General features: G+C 43.6%; 1 protein-coding gene across 2 annotated transcripts in view; it reads right to left on the minus strand.

Moving 5' to 3' along the window:
• Positions 1-19119, minus strand: part of pard3aa (par-3 family cell polarity regulator alpha, a) — a 333882-nt gene that overhangs the window by 213328 nt on the left and 101435 nt on the right. For both annotated transcript variants that reach the window (XM_028959719.1, XM_028959710.1), the window contains exon 3: positions 17312-17480. In XM_028959719.1, the coding sequence (XP_028815552.1) occupies positions 17312-17480 (169 nt within the window). The remainder of the gene's footprint in view (positions 1-17311; positions 17481-19119) is intronic.

Genomic DNA, 19119 nt, shown 5'->3' on the forward strand with positions numbered 1-19119 from the left:
CCATCCGGCTAGCCCCTTCTGCGTCCGTTGGGACAAGCAGGCCCTCTTCCTGCCTGTCCCAGCTGGGTCCTCATGCCTACCCGGGGGCTCTATGGCGCTCCACCCCTCTGGAGGCAGACGCAGGCCCATGCCTGGCCCGCCCTCCTCACTGGCTACCGGAGGGCCCAGCTCAATCGCTTCCCCACCTCCCCTCCCCTCAGGAGGAGTCCCCAACCCGAACTGCACCCCCCCAAAAAATTCTTTGGGGGAGCACCCCCCCCGGCTGGACCTAGGGGTACCTTGGGGCTCGTCCACCTCGTCTTGGACCGGTGCAGTCAGGTAGGGAACTCCCTCCCTGGGGTTCGGCTCTGCTGCTGGATCACCATCTGGTGGACACAAAGAGGGGAAGTGGGGGCGACATACGGACACATATACCACGCACACACACACAGACAGAGACAGACAAAAGAGAGGGTCGTCTGGCTCCCTCTCTGGGCTCTCCGGGACCTCCTCAGGGGGCACAGCCAGGATCTCGGGAGGAGCGACCTTCTCGTCGCCCACCAGTGCTGGGTCTTCTTGTCCCGGATCCTGACTGCCGCTGGATGTGGTGGAGGGGCAGAGTTCAATCCCTGGCTCAGGCCGATCAAACTCCGCCCTCAGTCTCTGTTGGAAGTCCCGAAAACTCCTGTCTGTCTCTCCCTGCTGCCAGAGGGTTGTGCTCCAGCCCCATGCTGACCCAGTCAGACACGTGAGGATGGTGGTGGTCTTATCTGTGTCTGCTGCCCCACTGAAGGGTCCCGGGACAATTGGGCTGTCCCACATGGGGCTGGGCACGTCGCTGGAGATGGTGGTAGGTGTGTGGTGTGGAGGGGGGTGGACGTCTTCTCCAGCAGGTGTGGACGCTGGTGCTGCGCTGCCATTTCGCTGGGGAACGTCCGGGCAGAGGGAAGGCGGGTCGGCGACTGGAGCAGGAATGGAGGATTCCCTGCGAGGCAGTCCCGGCAGCGCAGTTGCTGGCTGGCGACCTCCCGTCGCCCTCTTCCACCAGCTTTCCTCACACTGCTGGGAGGGACGTGGGTCTCCACGGACCTCGTGACGATCCTGGATGGGCGCGATGGGCGGAGCCATCCCGGCACCGACTGCCCAAACGGCGTCATCCTGGTCGTCGTCCATGTTCGTACCCCCGGAAGTCACATGGGTCATCACGGATGCCGCGATGATCTCGGACGCGCACGCTGGGCGGAGCCATCCCGGCACCGACCGCCCACCGAAAATCCACGTCATCATCGCTTTCGTCATCCGTGTCCTCCCACCGGTGACTCCAAGGGTCGTCCACCCTGCGGACATCCTGGACCCATGGCGCGATAAGCTCCCATGGGCAGTACTCTGGCCATTCGGGCTGGGGGCTGCCCACCTCCTCGCTGGAGGAACACCGCCGTTGTTGCCGCTTCTCACCCCCCTGGAAGTGACGTGGGTCCCCACGGACCTTGCGACGATCGTAGACTGGCGCGATGGGCGGAGCCCAACTCTCGTCTCCCGTGCTCTCGTCGTCGTCCGTGTCGTCCCAGTCCACGGGGAGCCTGGCCAGCAGAGCGCAGAGTTCTTGGCTCGACATGGCGAAGATCGTGGGGGTCGCATCTTCTGCGCTCGCTGCCCACGTCACTTCCTCGCTGCTGCCGACGCCAACGTCGTCGCTCCGCCCACTCACCCGCCGACGTTGTCGCTTCCGGGTTTCGCGAAGTTTCCCGGGGGTGACGTCATCACGCGGCGCCGCGTACCACGGCTTCTCGGGGAGAAAACGCTCCACCAGAACGGGCGGCGCGTCTCTCCCCTGGCGTCCGCGTTCGCCGCGCCGGGCTGAGTCCTTCGCTGCGTTTCTTCTCCTCTGCTTTCCACCTCTGCGCTTTTGGGGGGGTCGCTGGCATTCTGTCACGACTACGGACTTACGGGGGAAGGAAGCGCAGAGGTCTGACATGCTGGGAAGGGGTTTTTATTATAACAAACAATAACGAAATACAAAGAAACAATGGCGCGGTGGCCGAAAACAGTTTAACGTAAATAATGAACTGAAACAAACCCGTAGGCGTGTGGCGATTGCCAGAACTCAGAACACATAAAACTAAATCAGGTCAAGTTCGTGCAGAGAGTTCACGAAAATGCCAGCGACCCCGAACGGGCGGAAACTTCCGGCATTTATGGGGCGTCAGAATTGGATTCCGGTGTGGAGCCCAGCTGCAGGCAATCCTGACAATCTAACACAGACTGAGCAGATCTGAACCACCTCCTGCTCTCACTCAAACATTCACATCCTGCAGGACTCCACCTGTAAATCAGGGTCGGAAAATAGGACGAGGGGGATCCGATGAAATAGGGCAAAAACAGGTAATGAAACCATCAGATACCAGGTGTGTCCTGCTGGACACTGTTCAGATAACATAACTTTCCCAGAGAGTGTTGTAAAAATGACTTGGAAAGGGAATAAAGCAGGAACATAAAGATGTTCCTATATTCATGGACAAGATTTCTCAGTTTCACTGGGGACATTTTTGTGGTCTCACCAACAAAGCAAGAACATCCACAAAGTGCCACCAGACATCCAGCAGCCATCTTGATCACCATAAGCTAAGGAATTTCCCTCCGTTGTTGCAAGCCTTTTTCCTGCCTGACTAAGCTACACATCGACCACCATGTTCTTGACCATTCTCCTGGATTGCCCCTGTCTGTCTCCTGTTCCTAAAATGATTTTGGAATCCAATCACCAGTCCCTGGATCCCTCTGCTGCCTCGCCCTCTGTTTCATCCAGCATTGCCATTGCCAATACCTGCTTCCTGACGACCAGACCTCCTTCTCCCTTGTACCCGGCCCACGCCCCTGAACTGTTTACTTTTACCACTGCCCGCACGGCTGCCCAGCAATTCCCAAAGCATCTGTGTAGTGCTGCCTGTCCTGTTCCTGCTCCAAATTCAAGCCCAAGGGGTCCTGCTCCTGCTCTGAAAATCTGGATTTTTTCTTTGCAAGAGAGGGTTATGGGTTTGGTTTAGGTTTATAGTATACATTTTGTGCACTCACAAAGATATATGAAAAGTGTGTGCCCTGTCTATGTGACAAATGGACACCATGACGGTGAGGTTCTTCAGGTGAAGAAGCTTGCGTTTTATGAGGTCCAGTAAGGTCCACTGGGCCGAGGAAGACAATGGCAAGAATGCTGAAGGTAGGTGTCCAGTAACCCCTGTAGGTCAGACCCTTGTTAGCTTCTCTCCTTTCTGCCAGCCCTAATTTGCCCCAGCTGGTGGGGCAGAAGAGTGTGCCACCACTCAGATAAAGCCCCCACTGTTACCTGCATGGGGTCCCTGTGTGCCTGCAGCAACATGCCACAACACCACGGTAACAAAACTGTCCAACTGGGACAAACACCACGCAAATACACAGTAACAAGAGGGTGGACAGCAGGGCTTCAGCTCGGGCTGTCCAATTCTTTCTAGTTACTTTAGCACAGGTCATTACATCTTCTGCACAAACCACTGCATTCAAGAATAGAAGAAAAGTAACGGGATAGAGAAAGGAATCAAAAGTGAGTGCAAAGGTTTTTACAGAATCCTGACTAAGGGCAAGGGACAGATAAAGAAGAACAAGGTCCATGGCAACACAGGCAGAGACACATTACAGTTACACATAGAACAAGACTTCAGGAGAAACTGGGAAATTCAGATGGAACAACTGTAGACGGTTTGTGGCAGTCAAGCAGACAAAGTTCAAACTTTGCTTTAACATTTGATGGTAGAAATAAAGCTGGCACTCTAAAAAAAATATTCAGAGGAGCGTTCCAGGCATAGCATGTAAAAAAAAAGTAACAGGAGTAAGTAAACATGACCACTGAGAAAACTGCAACTTCAGAACTGTTGCTTTCTGTAAGTGGCATCACACACTGGGCTGTGAGGCTACATAACAAAACTAATGCAAAAAAAAAACAACAAAAACAACGATTTTGAAGGTCATACCCAACTGCTTAGCCTGCATTCGCTGCAGCAATTAAGACATACATGTTGTGTCCTGGTCGCTGTCGAATTCAATCATCCTCAGGACAAACTGAGCCAAAGTGTACCCAGTGCCCCTTGCAACCCAGTGCCCCTTGCAAGATATTTTCAGCTTTGCAACTTGGCTCTGTTGCCCCGGAAGAGAAAAAAGGAATCTTCCAAGAGCACAAACTCTGTATTGTCAACAAGGGGGGAGGTAAATTAATGCTGCTCTGCAAGTTGCCTACAGATGAACAAAAAGTCCATTTGAAGTGGATGCTGTTGGCACTTCATTCTCTGCTTTAGAATAGTATCGGGGGTGGCACACGCCTGGTTTAATTCCAGAGAAGAAACGATATACAGAGGCTGAGAAACTGGAGAAGTACTGTTCATTAGAGTGCTGAACTTTGTCAAATCAATTCCTCCCCGCCCGCCAGATCCGGCACAGAGTCATATCTGGCAGTGTGTTGATACAGTTGAACTAGGGGGGATGGAAGGAAAAAAAAAACAGAGGTTTGGAGAATTGGGAGGATGTTTGTTCAAGATGAAAGCCTGTGATTGCAGAAGCTGGGAGCTAGCGTTGGGCTTAATGAGTCATTAAAATGTGTAATGATTATTTATCGTTCTTTTTTTTTTCACGTTAACATTTACATTTACAACATTTATCAGACGCCCTTATCCAGAGCGACTTACAACCAGTAGCAACTTAGGGCTAAGTGTCTCTGGGACACAATGGTAGTAATGGCTGGATTTGAACCTGGGTCATCTGGTTCATAGGTGAGTGTGTTACCCACTAGGCCACTACCACCCATAGTAGCCTAGTTAATGTCTGGAGTAGATTATCACTGCATTCATCTGTCTATATGTATGGGTGTTCTTGTAGGAAATGGAAGGATTAGCCTGTAGTAGAGAGACGCAGTACTTATAGTGGCCTGAAGTGAGTCCCAGACAACAGCTCCAAATCCAGTATTCTCCTTCTGTGTCTGTGTGTGTGTTTGTAACAGAAGACATTTAACACACATTTTCACCTGTGTACTCCCTTGATATGAAACGAGGGTGGGGGGTGTGTGGAAGAGGCCTGTTGCCGGGGGTAACACAGCCTGGAGGTAAGCGGTCCATTCTGGCAGTGCTCCACGGTCATACGCACTCTTGCCGCGGGCGTCTGTGACTGCGAATCAGCTGGGATGCAAATGAAGCCCAGCGCGCCGGCGCTGTTTTGGGAGGTGATGAAAAGCGCAGGCGGCGGTGACGAACAGTTACCCGAGTTTCACCTCTCCCTTGCTGCTAGGCGAGGAGCAAGGGCAGACTAGTCAAACACTTCATCATTCATCCTCATACACCGGGGGGATTCTGATAAGTTTTATTCCCCATCCACATTTTTCACCAACACAGGTGAACACACTACATTGGATTTCAAACATTATTAATAAATAAATGGATGCATGAAAATTACAGTGCACCCTTAGCACTCAAGGCATGGAGGGTATTTGGGCCACTTCTACAATACATTACAGTAAATCAGCGAACAAGATCAATTTTTGGATGATTACCAGAAACCAGAAAAACTATTTCTGTTGTTAATGGGTAAAAATATTATTTTCTAGATAGCCAGTAAGTAATGTATTTTGTTTGTTCCAATTCACTTTTCACATATAATAATAGGGAAAACAATTTACCTGTCTGCACCTCACACAGTTATGATTCAGATTTAAGTGTAAAAATTGATAATGATCTTACATTAGCCTTCCATACCTTGCCTGTCAATTATGAAACACTGTGAAAAATAACCTACTGAGCATGCTGATATTAAATGCAAAATATATTGAGGGAAATCCTTAAATGTACATTGAGGCTTTGATAGTTTTCCAGTTGACTGACATAATCCAGTTTTATTTTGAGTCATTAAAACGAACTGCAGTTTCATGATTGTCATTGTGAAACACTGCAACACAGTACACGGTGACACACAACAAAATGTGTCCTCTGCTTTTAAGCATCACCCTTGGTGAGCAATGGGCAGCCATGACAGGCGCCCGGTGAGAAGTGTGTGGGGATAATAACTTGCTAGGTGGTACCTCAGTGCTTCAAATCCTGACCCGCCAACCTTCCCCTCACTCTAGGCCATCGCTGCCCCAATAGGTGGTATAAAAGGGCACTGGGAGAATGTGATTAATGACTTCAGTGATTTCTTATAATAAAGATTATTTGGTACCCTGACAAAAAAGCGAGACCGAATACCTAATAAATCAATTAAAACCAAATTAAATATTGTTCCAGAATACTGTCTTTATTTAATTATTGTGTTGCAGGCTAGAATCTGTGGTGCCTGGCTATAAGGGTTAAAAGCTAGTAGTTAAAAGCATGGCTGTAGCTTTCCTCAACCCATGCATGGATCATTCCAGAGGCTAATAACTCACTTTAACAGGCTTTTCACAGGTGGCCATTGGCCCAGGATGAGTCAAGCAAACAAAGCGAGGACCATTTTTTTTTAATGGTCTTATTTCCTGAGGGCCTTCATCAGCACACAGCCCCACACATGGAATTAGGACAGGGAGCAATCTCATCAAAACCCATTTAGGGGGTAATGAAAGGGTCTCTGCAGCCTAATCCCCAATTAGACCACTCTCACCCCAACCAGAGACCGCAGAGAGCACCAGAAAATGAGAACGAGAGATGGGGAGAAAAGAAAGAGATGAGCAACAACAGGGCGCTCATGTCAAGGGAGCAAATGGCGAAACAACCTTTATAGTTTGGGTAGAGGGGCATGGGTTCAGTTCGTACAATTCGTGCGTTGAGTGTGTGAGGACGCGCTCGAGTTTCACACACTCTATGTGTGTCTATGATGAGTGTTCTACCCAGTGACAGGCCACAAGGGGAAAGCAACAAATAAAAAGTGGATCTGATGGTGCCTTCGTTTTGTATTCACAAAGCCGCTCACGTTCACGAGGCCTGTCTTTGTACTCAGCCTTTGAATTACAGCACTGTGGAAACAGAAGCGTGTGAATGTGGATGACTCTGTGGCACTGCTAATGATCTTCTGGAAGCTTCCTCTGAGGAAAGGGATGGGAAGGGAATAGCTTGATAAGCTTGACATTATTTTTGCCACACTCTCTCATTTTATATTTTATGAGAGAACTTTTAGTTTGTAGTTTGACACTTTCACCCTCTCCATTGGGTCACGTTAACACAGCTACAGCAACCTGGAGCTGCCTGGAAGCTCAGTAAACTGACGGCAAATCCTCTCCGTGGCCCGTAAAGACAACATGTGGTGTGTAATGACACCAGCGAAATGAAATCTGGGTGAAAAAGGTAAAGATAAACACTTATCAGGGTTCGTCAAGCGTGCTTTTTGTTAGCAGGTCCAAATGAACTGGGATCAAGATTTCCCACACAACTGAACACATACTTAGACCACTAGACAAAATCTCAGCTTTGTGTTTTTGTAGCTTGCTGTCAATACTCATGCTCTGTAGTCGATAGGTTAGCTCCAGGCCTCCATGATAATGTGTGGCATGATCTTTGACCAGCTTGTTTGCCCCCTCATTATTCCTCAATATACAGTTATTCTAATGAACAGGAGAGTTGTCCTTACTTGTTTGATTCTATTCTAAATCTGAATAATTATCGAAAACAAAGTAGACAGATAAAAGATCTGAAGGGCCCTAGTTTGATTGTCGATATGTTCCAAAAAGGTAGCAGTTTTAGAAAGCACCTTCTGTTCAGCACCTTCACCTTCACACACTAACTCATGTATGTTCGGTGAACACTCTGACAATTTGTCATGGTTCCTAATTGAATCAGCCATTTAACCTTCTGTGATGATGTGAAAGTTGAGGATAATTATCGTAATAAGATAGAGATTAAACTACAGCAGGTTAGCAGTTTTGGGAATAATAGTCTGAACTGGGTGCCCAGCCACGTTCTCCTCCTATGGAGGCTATTTCAGCTTTCCAGTGAAGTTCATAAAACCTATGAGGCCCTGGTAATAAGGGCTAGATATACAATTAAATTACTTGACAGAAACGTAGAAAACTTTGTGAGAGGCAGTCCAAGATTAAATAGGAAATCAGGCCAGGCCAGGAAATCAATTCCCAGTGATTTTTTGTATTTTTTTTTTCTCTCTGATATTACTGTTTCCAGGTCCCCTGGGAATTACACCTGAGATTATATGTGAGATTGAAGAGAGGACTGAGGTTCAAAATGAGGGTGACAGAAGATTTATGAATTATAAAGAATGTAAGCATTATGAAAACGCCATAGTAATCACAGGATATTTTGTGCCCTTGAGATGAAAAAAAAGAAAATATTTATTTCAGAGATAATAATTGCATTTTAGAGTAACAATTTACAGTCACAGACTAATCCAGTGGTGGGGGCAGTGGTGGCCTAGCGGTTAAGGAAGCGGCCCCGTAATCAGAAGGTTGCTGGTTCGATTCCCGATCTGCCAAGGTGCCACTGAGATGCCACTGAGCAAAGCACCGTCCCCACACACTGCTCCCCGGGCGCCTGTCATGGCTGCCCACTGCTCACTCAGGGTAATGGGATAAATGCAGAGGACAAATTTCACTGTGTGCACCGTGTGCTGTGCTGCTGTGTATCACATGTGACAATCACTTCACTTTAATCCTTTTTTTTCCTTAATTTTAACTATTTTGTTGGCAGCAAGAGGTCCCATCTAGCTGCGTGTCCTTTAATGACTTCGGAGTGGTCTGAACCAGGACGGGAGGTGTCACAGCGGCAGGCCACTAACCAAATTGATTAGATAAACGCCCGCCTGCCCACAGGTGTCTGCACATTATTTTTTCTCCCACAGCAGGCAATCTCTTAATGCCTGATGAGCACGGCGTGTCATCGCAGTGATGTAGTGTGGGTAACTGGGGTTGGCCACTTGTCACACCATTGCTATTTTTTCCTGGTGTTGGGGAGGAGACTGAAAAGGCAATCAGACAGACGTAGATGGGGCAGTGTGAAAATATGAAAGAAACTGAACTGTTCTTTATCCCCTGCTAATTCTTCATGTACATCTGTATTTAATCAAATAAAATAAAGTAAAATGACCCACACACCCACTCATGTATTTTTCTGACTAGTTTTACACTCTAGAACAAAAGTGATTTCCAAACTATGAAATAACACACGTGAGGTGGTTTGGTAAAAAGAAAAATGATTCAAGGCAGCATTCCACACACTTAGCTTCTCTCAAAAACCTTAAGTTGTTGCTTAAAATAATGATAGAGTAAAACACGAAGGTAAAGACTCTTAAAAACTCTTAAGAACCTCATTCCACACTTTTGACCGCTAGTTCATATGAAGGACATACAGAATTCCTACATCCAGGAAAGAAGCTGAGATAATTTTCAAAACCGCTGAAAAGAACAGAAAAGAAAAGAGAGCTTTAGGGGCCGCCTGGACAGCCCTGTGGGTCTCACCAGGAGACAATGATCTCCTGAACTGACTCATTAGAGTCACTCTTGCTGTGTTTTGAGATTTTCTTTTATTATGGATAATAATCTTCCTCATTTTCTGTTTTCTGGCTTCTACCTAACCGCCTTCATGTGTTCTTTCTTTCTTTTTTTTTTTCTTTTTTCTTTTGTGGGGGGGGGGGGGTAATATCCTACGGGCACCACCTGAGGTGTAATGGTCTAACCCGCTAACAGGGCTCCAATCAGCAGTCCCAGTGCATGATGGGAAGGCATTTTATGGGAGAGCAGGGGCACTGGCACCCTAGGGATGCATGCCGAGTAATAAGGTGGAGTGGCTGTGCAACGATAGGGGAAACACCTAAGAAGAGGAAGGGAAGGTTGGAGAGAGGGCGGGGGAGCAGGTTGTAGTGGTGTTAAAAACATCCAGGTGGAGCTTCAGAGGAGGAGGCAGCATGCAAGCGAGAGCGCCCCAGGGAAGAGCACCTGAACCCTGCACTTCCCTCCACTAATGAGAGCCTGGTCCTCCAAACTCACGAGGGACAGCGCCTGGCACACCAGGAAACAACCCTCACTTTACATACAGCACATTAAACACACGTACAAAACATCAGAGAAAGTGAGGCTAAAACAACAGTTAAACTTCGTTAAGATTCAGCACATGGTGAACATGCCTCCTTATTCACACGATCACCCTTTCATGTTCGCCAAGCAAAATGGGTCTCGCTCCCAATAATTACAGGGAAAGTACATTCATTATTTCAATTTCATCTCATCTCAGATCTATTTTTATTTAATTTTTTCTAATTAATACTGGCCTGGCCCCACTTGCCACTTTCTGTTATCAAAATGAGAATGTAAAAACAGGAAATTGCTAAGGTAAGAAAACAAACAATTGATCAGATTGAAGGGGAAAAATTGATCTTATCCACTTTAATAGTAAATATCCAATACACACATACACACACAGCCTCTTACTGACAGTGACAAACGTAGCCAGACACGGCGGCAGCGTTTCCACTATAATCAACATGATGATCGAGGGCGAACTTTGTAATTTGGCAGTGAGTGGTCATTTGGAAAGGCCACATGCTCTCTTAATTATGCATGACCAGTGCAGAAAGGAAGAGACAGAGCGAGACTATGGCTTTACCACCATTCAGTTGACATTCATTTTTTTTTATGTATTGATTAGAAATCCGAAACATAATGATTATCGATAAACAATGGCATGCAAAAGTTTTAGGCAGGTGCTTTAAAAAAATTGTTTACTTATAAGAATTTACAAAATGCAGAGTGGGAAAAAAGGGTAATTAATTAATTAATTGGTGTAGATTTGCGCAGTCAAGAAAATTTACTGTAGCAGATGAAAAACACATTAAGCTTAATTCCAGAGGTGAAAAAAGTACTGAAAAAATTTAATTAAGTAAAAGTATCTTTACTCTGCTTAAATTCTACTCAAGTAAAAGTAAAAGTACCAATCTAAAAATCTACTTGAGTAAAAGTAAAAAATTGCTTTAATTAATTTACTTAGTTACTTTCAACGGCACTAGTAATTTTTATTGAACATTTAGGCCGTATAATGTGCAAACTGTGTTCAAACCACACAATAAAATATTTTTAAGCACATTTGCCCACAAAAGTACCACATTTTCCTAATTTTTTTCTACACACATCCCATAATGACAAAATGAAAAAAGTTTGAGGTTTTGGCAAATTTATTACAAATAAAAAACTGAGAAAGCACAGGTACATAACTATTCATAGCCTTTGACATGAAACTCAGAAGGAGCTCAAGTGCCTCCTGTGTTCCCTGATCATTCTTGAGATGTTTCTGCAGTTTAGTTGGAGTCCACCTGTGGAATAAAATCGGTTGATTTTACATGATTTGGAAAGGCACACGCATGTCCCTTCATGTCAGAGCACAAACCAAGCAAGAAGTCAAAGGAATTGTCTGTAGACCTCCAAGATGGGATTAGCTTGAAGCACAAACCTGGAGAAGGTTACAGACACATTGTGCTGCTTTGAAGGTCCCAATGAGCATAGTGGCCCACATGATGTTCAAAACCACCAAGACTCTACCTAGAGCTGGCCTGCCACCTAAACTGGGCAGAAGGGCCTTAGTCGGGGAGGTCACCAACAATTCAATGGTCACTCTGTCCGAGCTCCAGAGTAGACAAAGGAGAAACTTTTAGAAGGACAACCATGTCTGCAGAAATCCACCAGTAAAAGGCACATTGTACATGGAGTTTGCCAAAAGCCACCAGTAGGACTCTCAGACCATGAGAAACAAAAATCTCTAGTCTTTGGTATGAATGCCAGGTGGAACCTTTTGGTGACACCAGGCACCGCTCATCACCAGGCTAATACCATCCCTACTAGGGGTGGGATAATACAGGTAACTCACCATCCAATTCTGTGGCGATATGTGGCCCACGATAATGATATCACGACTCGCGATATCTACAATATTCAATATATTAGAGGAAATTTCATCAACGATATAACACAATATATGTGACTGAAAAAGAAGAATAAGGAAATAATAAAGAAATATTATGCATTTATTAATGCCAATATTTCCAAAATTGTGCAAGGAAATATGCGTAATAACTCACTGTCTCCTGGTCTTAAATGTAAACACTGTACAGCTAGACAGATAAAAGTGCATGAACATTAAAAAAACAACATGAACATTAATTAACATGTGTAAACCATGATACTGAAACGTCAGTAGTAACTTACTTGGTTTGCCCTCATTATCACCTGAGAGAAGTTCACCGTGAGAGCGAACGAGGTGCACTTGCAGATTCGTAGTGTTGCTGTTATATTTTATCTTTGCAAAGCAGTTCTTGCAGAATGCATAATCTTTATCCAGTGCCTTTCCATCGACTGTCTCGTGAAACCCAAAGTGTCTCTACACTTTAGAGTGGAAACTAGCGGGTGGGTCTTTGATTTTTTTAAATCAATTCTCTGCACTTCTTCTCTGTTGTTGTTAGCTAACTTGTGTTCTTCACCGGCTGCTGTTTGCACCACTTTACCCCTATTTACTCGAACAGAATGGTAGATATTGGGTTGTGACAGTGACACTGACAACGGGTAAAATTAATCATTTTGTGTTGTAATAAGATATCAATATTGGCCGTTAGTGCATCGATTATTTATTGCGACAGAGCACACAACAATATATTGCAATATTGAGTTATTTTCTCACCCTTAATCCCTACAGTGAACAATGGTGGTGGCAGCATCATGCTGTGGGGATGTTTTTCAGCTACAAGAACAGGGAGACTAGTCAGGAAAGAGAGAAAGATAATTGCAGCATGTACAGAGACATCCTGGATAAAAACCTGCTCCAGAGCGCTCTTGACTATTCATCTTTCAGCAGGACAACGACCCTAAACACACAGCCAAGACTTTATCAAAGCAGTGGCTTCAGAATCTGGCCCAGCCAGAGCCCATACTTGAATCCAATTGGACATCTCTGGAGATATTTTAAAATGGCTGTGCCCCAACACTTCCCATCTTTCAGAGGTGCTGCAAAGAGGAATGAGCCAAACTGGCCAAGGATAGGTGTGCCAAGCATGTGGCAATTTCTGCCAAAGGTATATCAGCAAAGGCTGTGAATACATGTGATTTTAATGTGCTTTTTTTTTTTTTTTTTTTTTTTAATAAATGTGAGGGGAAAAAAACGCATTTAATCCATTTTGGAATAAGGCTGTAACATAACAAAATGTGGAAAAACAAATTGACTGTGAATAGTATCTGTATGCACTGTATAGAATATTCTACTAATATTCTACTATTCTACTATTATTCTTCTAGAATATTCATTTGTGTCAAACAAATTGTGAATTTATTATAACATTAAAACAGAAGATGACTTACTCTTTGCTTGAAGTGATGCGCAGAGCATTATTGTTTCAGAATATTAATAGCAGAATAATTCCCTGATACCCTTCCATTGGTTGTTGTCGCTGCCCAGATACAGTACTGTTATTTTCAGATTGGCTGTTGTGTTCTTTTTTGATTGGTTGGTAAATGACCAGCTTTAGGAACCAGTGGTTTTTTGAGGAGCTACAGTCCACGTTCTTAGAAATATGCCGTGTGAGAACCTGTGCAATTTCCTCTCAGTTTAGACGAATTTATTGTTTTTTTGGCATTTCATTTTTTACTCAATAACAGGGTTTTTTTTTTCAATGTAGCTAAGTAAAATAATTGTCTAAAATGTCATTTTTTTGCCTATTTCAAAATCAACTTTAAAAAATACAAATTACTCACCAAAACTGCTCAATTACAGTAACATGAGTAAATGTAATTCGTTACTTTCCACCTCTGCTTAATTCCTTTCAAAATTAGAACATGTCCAGCACAGTCGTCAGCTAAGAAATGGCAGAACCCAGTGGGACCTGGGTATGCCTACTGTTGGAAGGAGTTTGGTCAGAAGTGGTCTTAATTAAATAAAAAAAGTTATACATCAAATGGAGTTGGAGATTTGGTCAGGATTAAGGGTGAGAAATTCCATTTCAATTCCACAGGCAGATACTTATCTGTCATGCAATATCATCATCTGGGCATATGATTGCTCCAAAATCTATTCTGCAGCAAGACAACAACCCCAAATATTCAGAAGAACTTCAGCATAAAGAAGAACAAAGAGACCTGGAAATGATGGTATGCCAGCATGAGCACTGATCTCAACATCACTGAGTCTGCCTGGGATTACCAAGATGTGTGTAACAATCTAACAGCAAAGTTCCTTCAAAAACTTCAAAGAAATTACTTAGAATCATTGTTTTGAAGGCAAAGAGTGATCACACCAAAAACACATTTTTGTCTAAAATGTAGAACAAATAGACAAACCCAGATGGTAAATTCAGTCTATGTGAATTTCAAAGTCACTGGATCTTGTGGAGTTTGATGAGGTTTTAATGGTTCTTACATGACAACATGGGGTCACACACTACATGAACTTTAACCCCTACTGGTACACTGGGTCTCTGACAAAGAGATACAGAAGTGACACTGAACAAAATTGTGAAAAACAAAAACATTTCCTAGGCTCCCATTTGGCTGTAGCTCATCAATGTGTTGGGACGGTATTGCTCAAGGGAACATCAGTGGCAACTTTATGCTTGGTAGATTCAAGCTCGCTTCAATGGCCACTAGGCCATCATTTCCCCATAAATTTGAATAATATCTTATAATATGGATAAATAATTTGAATTGCAAGGCATAAAATGTGGTTGCTAACAAGAAATACGCTCTACAGAAATAAATTATTCTGTTATAATCATAAATGATGTAGTATTGTATTATTTAAGCCCTTTTCAACACATTCAGAAACAGAGACTACTGTTTTAGTGTCTCATACAGATTAATTTTAGATTGTGAACATTTATGACTGTGATATAATTTTTTTGTACACACACCCATCCTGCCATGATTAAATGGAAGATAATCAAATCACCGGTTCTGTTTCACACATTTCAAGGGACTGGCAGGACCATAATCAGGCCTTCCAACACACAGTATAATCCAAACAGAAAGATTGCCAGGCTCAACGTCTATCACAAAAGTGGCAAACTGGAGGCTCTGGAGGGGTCAGGAACTGTGGATCCCGCTGTCTGTTCTCACAGCAGAGAAGAAAACCCATTCAATGCCCCGGCACCGCTGTGGACCCCCCATTACCCGGCTTTATGAGAGCAACAATAAATAAAATCTGCACACCAAGATGGGGGACTCTATATTACCATTGCCATGTGGGGGGTGGGTGGCAACAAGAAGCATGCAAAAAGAGAGTAAGGAGGGAAAAATAGAGGTCCACCAAATATGTATGAATCCCTGTGTTCTTGTTTTCCTTTAGCAGGATACACTCAACAGTGATCTCCATAAATGTGAGAGGCGTGATGAGGGGGTCTGGCTGTGCATCTGACTGCTAAGCCAGCAGCAGGAGGAAGCCATCAGCATTTAGACGAGGCAGAGCTGCAGGAGCTGCAGAGGGAGCTGGAGGAGGACCAGCTGCTAAAACCCCATTCACTTAGAAACATCTACTAGAAATGAGCTGTGTGTGTTTGTGTTCTCTGTAAGTTCTCTATTTGTTTGTCTACTGCTGAGCTCATGTCTGTTTTGGCCTGAGAGCCACAAGCCTCTAGATGACTGACCCGCACAGAACACTATCGACCAGCAGATTGCTCAACCATTTCGGAATGGCCTTCTGAACCATATAAAAGGGATTCTGGCCTGCATGTCACATACACCCTGTATTAGTTTGCATCCTAACTAATGTTTTAGTTTTTGGTTCTAGGATGATAGTAACAGAGATCATATGATGTACAAGAAAGGGACAGAAAGCAAGGGGAAACAGAGGAGCTGGGAGGAAACATGAGCTTGTGTCCAATATGACACCAGCAGAACTACCTCCAGATCAACACTGGAAAGACCAAGGAGCTGGTGGTAGACTTCCACAGGCACAAACATCCTCCACTGCAACCATTGAACATGCAGGGTATGCACATTGAGGCTGTGGATAGCTACAGGTACCTTGGTATTCATCTGAACAACAAACTTGACTCGACTCATAACTCCAATGCTCTCTAGAGAAAAGGGCAGAGCAGGCTGTACCTGCTGGGGAAGCTCAGGTCGTTTGGATTGAAGGATCCACTCTCAAAAACCTTTTATAACTCTGTGGTAGCCTCAGCCAACTTTTATGGTGTGGTCTGCATGTGTGGCAGCATCCCTGCTGGGGACAGGAAGAGACTGAACAGGCTGATCCGGAGGGCCAGCTCTGTTCTAGGATGTGAAAGACAGGACAATGGTGGCTAAGCTATCATCCCTGCTGGACAACATCTCCTACCACATGCAGGAGACCCTGACATAACTGAGCAGCTCCTTCATTGGCAGGCTACAGCACCCACAATGTGGGACGAAGTGATTTGCTGCCAACCGCTGTCAGACTCTACAACATCTGACCGCACATTCAGAGACTAACAAGCACACACATCCAATACACCATAGTGTTTTTTTTATGTGCAATGTGTGTGTGTGTATATACATATGTATATACACACACACACACACACATATATAGTGTATATGTACACTTTCACAAATATATTTTTATTTTTACATATTTTTACATTTACACGCTATTGTTTTTTTTTTTTGTTTGTCTTTTTTTTTGCTGCTCTTATCTTGTACTGTCCACTCTGCCATGACAATGTAAATTTCCCACATGTGGGACTAATAAAGGATCATCTTATTGTCAGATTGGGCAATTTTACATTTCATATATTGGGAAAAACTGCTTGACGAGAATGGGTATCAAGAAAACAATACTTATATGTATGTTGTGGTGCATTTATGGCCACTTTTGAAACAATCTGTTATTTGGCTTAAGCTGTATTGTGTAAGTCGTGTACTGACAGGAGGGGGTGTTAAGATTGCCCAGAATGAGAAACTATGATGTATTAGAGCTATCAATCATTGTCATTGGATCCTCCCATATTAAAAACTAATTATAAAAGCATGATAAAAAGCCTGTTCTGGGAGATAGAAATAATTCCACATCAACAAAAATGCAGTTTACTTTTAAAGAAACAGCAATTATTTATTCAAATTGTAAATTCTGAGGACAACTTTGACCTAAATATTAACAAAGAAGCATCACATTAAAGTGCTTTGAAAACAGGGCTCTTTATGTTTAGATGTTAGATGATGGTCAGCAAGAGTAACATACTGTATCCCAGCACCCAGAAAACACATTGAATATACTGCCACTGTAGTGACATGCTGAGGTATCTACCTTAACAAAACTAGACTGCACATTCAAAGACACTTCAAGTCATGAGCAGCAAGCAAATGTTGGAGATCAATCAGATTTTGTAAGATGCCACTTACTGGTCCTGAGGGCAGAGGGGGTGACCTCGATCTCACTGGCCGTCTGGTATGGCTGGAAGGCTGAGGGGTTGCTGGAGTTGAACAGGTCTGGACTCTGGGTACCCGTTGAGCTGGCACTAGTACCATCTCCACCATGGTGAGGGTCCTGCTCCTCATACACGGCTACCAGCTGAGCGATAGAGATAGAGAAAAATGTGTTTAACACAGTTGTTTTACAGGGATACATTTTTATAGTGTTTAAATGAATATAAAAACAAGCACCAAAATACATGAGAGACAAGCTAAGGGGAGTTTAAGGTGGGCTGGCAGGGTAGATAACAGACAGCAACACCAATATGGAAACTGATGCAAACAAACACCCTACACACATGCTCACTAAACAGGAGCCAAGGAACAGGAGGTGGCAGCGCCAAGCTATAAATTATATCAACCCACGGAGACCATGTGTGCCCGGTGTATCCCGTGATAGCTAATTAACCCTAACTCTACAAAATAGTAAAAAAAAAAATAAAAAAAAAAAAACACTCAGAAACATTCAGAAAATAATATCACTAACACCCTGCAGTCAAGGAACAACTGGTACAATATGCATTTGTATAATAATGAACTATTTAATTTTCAAAAATGTATGAAGTCATATTTTTTGCACTTTGTATGCAATTCTTAAGAATTTAGCTAATTCATTACTGTGTAATAGTTTAATATAAAAATACATTCACTGATATGTATTTTTATATTAAACTGTAACATCATACATTTATTGTACTGGTCTTAAACAAAAATGAATGTAAAATAAATGAAAAATGAATGCATTGGTCATTCACAAAAACATTGTTGGGAAAATCCTGCAGTCAGCATTTCTATTGTGCATGAAACTACTAGTCCTATAATATGCCCTTAGAATACTATGTACAGTTGTAAGTACTGGATGCCTGATCTCCAAAGAAAACGTCCCTTGGTATTTTTGCTTGAAAAGCCAATCGCAAGTTCACATGTTTACAAGGAGGATGAAATCACTCAATATGATGACTTCCTTTGAGCACTCTACATTCTAGGAAAGAAAAATCCATATGTCAATAGTCAACTGGGATTGGCATTTAAACTTTGCATAAGGTAAATGTCGGTGACAGATCTGCATCTGTAATAAACCACTTTATTACCTCCAGATCAAGTGACCTCCTAAAATTGACCAAGGAGTGAAAAATCTAAAGCCATTATTCATATTAAAAGAAACAAATCAAGATTTCACTGTCTAGAAAAGGCCATGCATACACTTAAAGCTTCACACACACACAAGTAGTATACTAAACCGCATATTCCTCTCTATCAGATTTTTATGTATTTGTGGCGACCCAGTGCAATATTCAAAAGATTTATTACAAATGTTTAATTACCTAAAACAAAAGCTTTCAAATCTAATTCTCAAATGAGCACCTAAGCTTCATCTTTTTAAACTTTATTATATAAATCCTAATTTGATTTCTGTGAGAACATCTCTCTCTCTCTCTCTCTCTCTCTCTCTCTCTCTCTATATATATATATATATATATACACACACACACACACACACACACACACACACACACACACAATTTTGATGTAATGTTCTTAAAACAAGTCCAAATAAGGCTCAGTAGTGTATGTAGACTCCACATGCCGGTATGACCTCCCTACAATGCCTGGGCATGCTCTTGATGAGGTGGTGAGGGTCTCCTGAGGGATCTCCTCCCAGACCTGGACTAAAGCATCTGCCAATTCCTGGAGAGTCTGTGGTGCAACGTGGCGTTGGTGGATTAAGTGAGACATGG

The sequence above is a fragment of the Denticeps clupeoides genome, chromosome 2, assembly GCF_900700375.1.
Source record: "Denticeps clupeoides chromosome 2, fDenClu1.1, whole genome shotgun sequence".
NCBI lineage: Eukaryota > Metazoa > Chordata > Actinopteri > Clupeiformes > Denticipitidae > Denticeps > Denticeps clupeoides.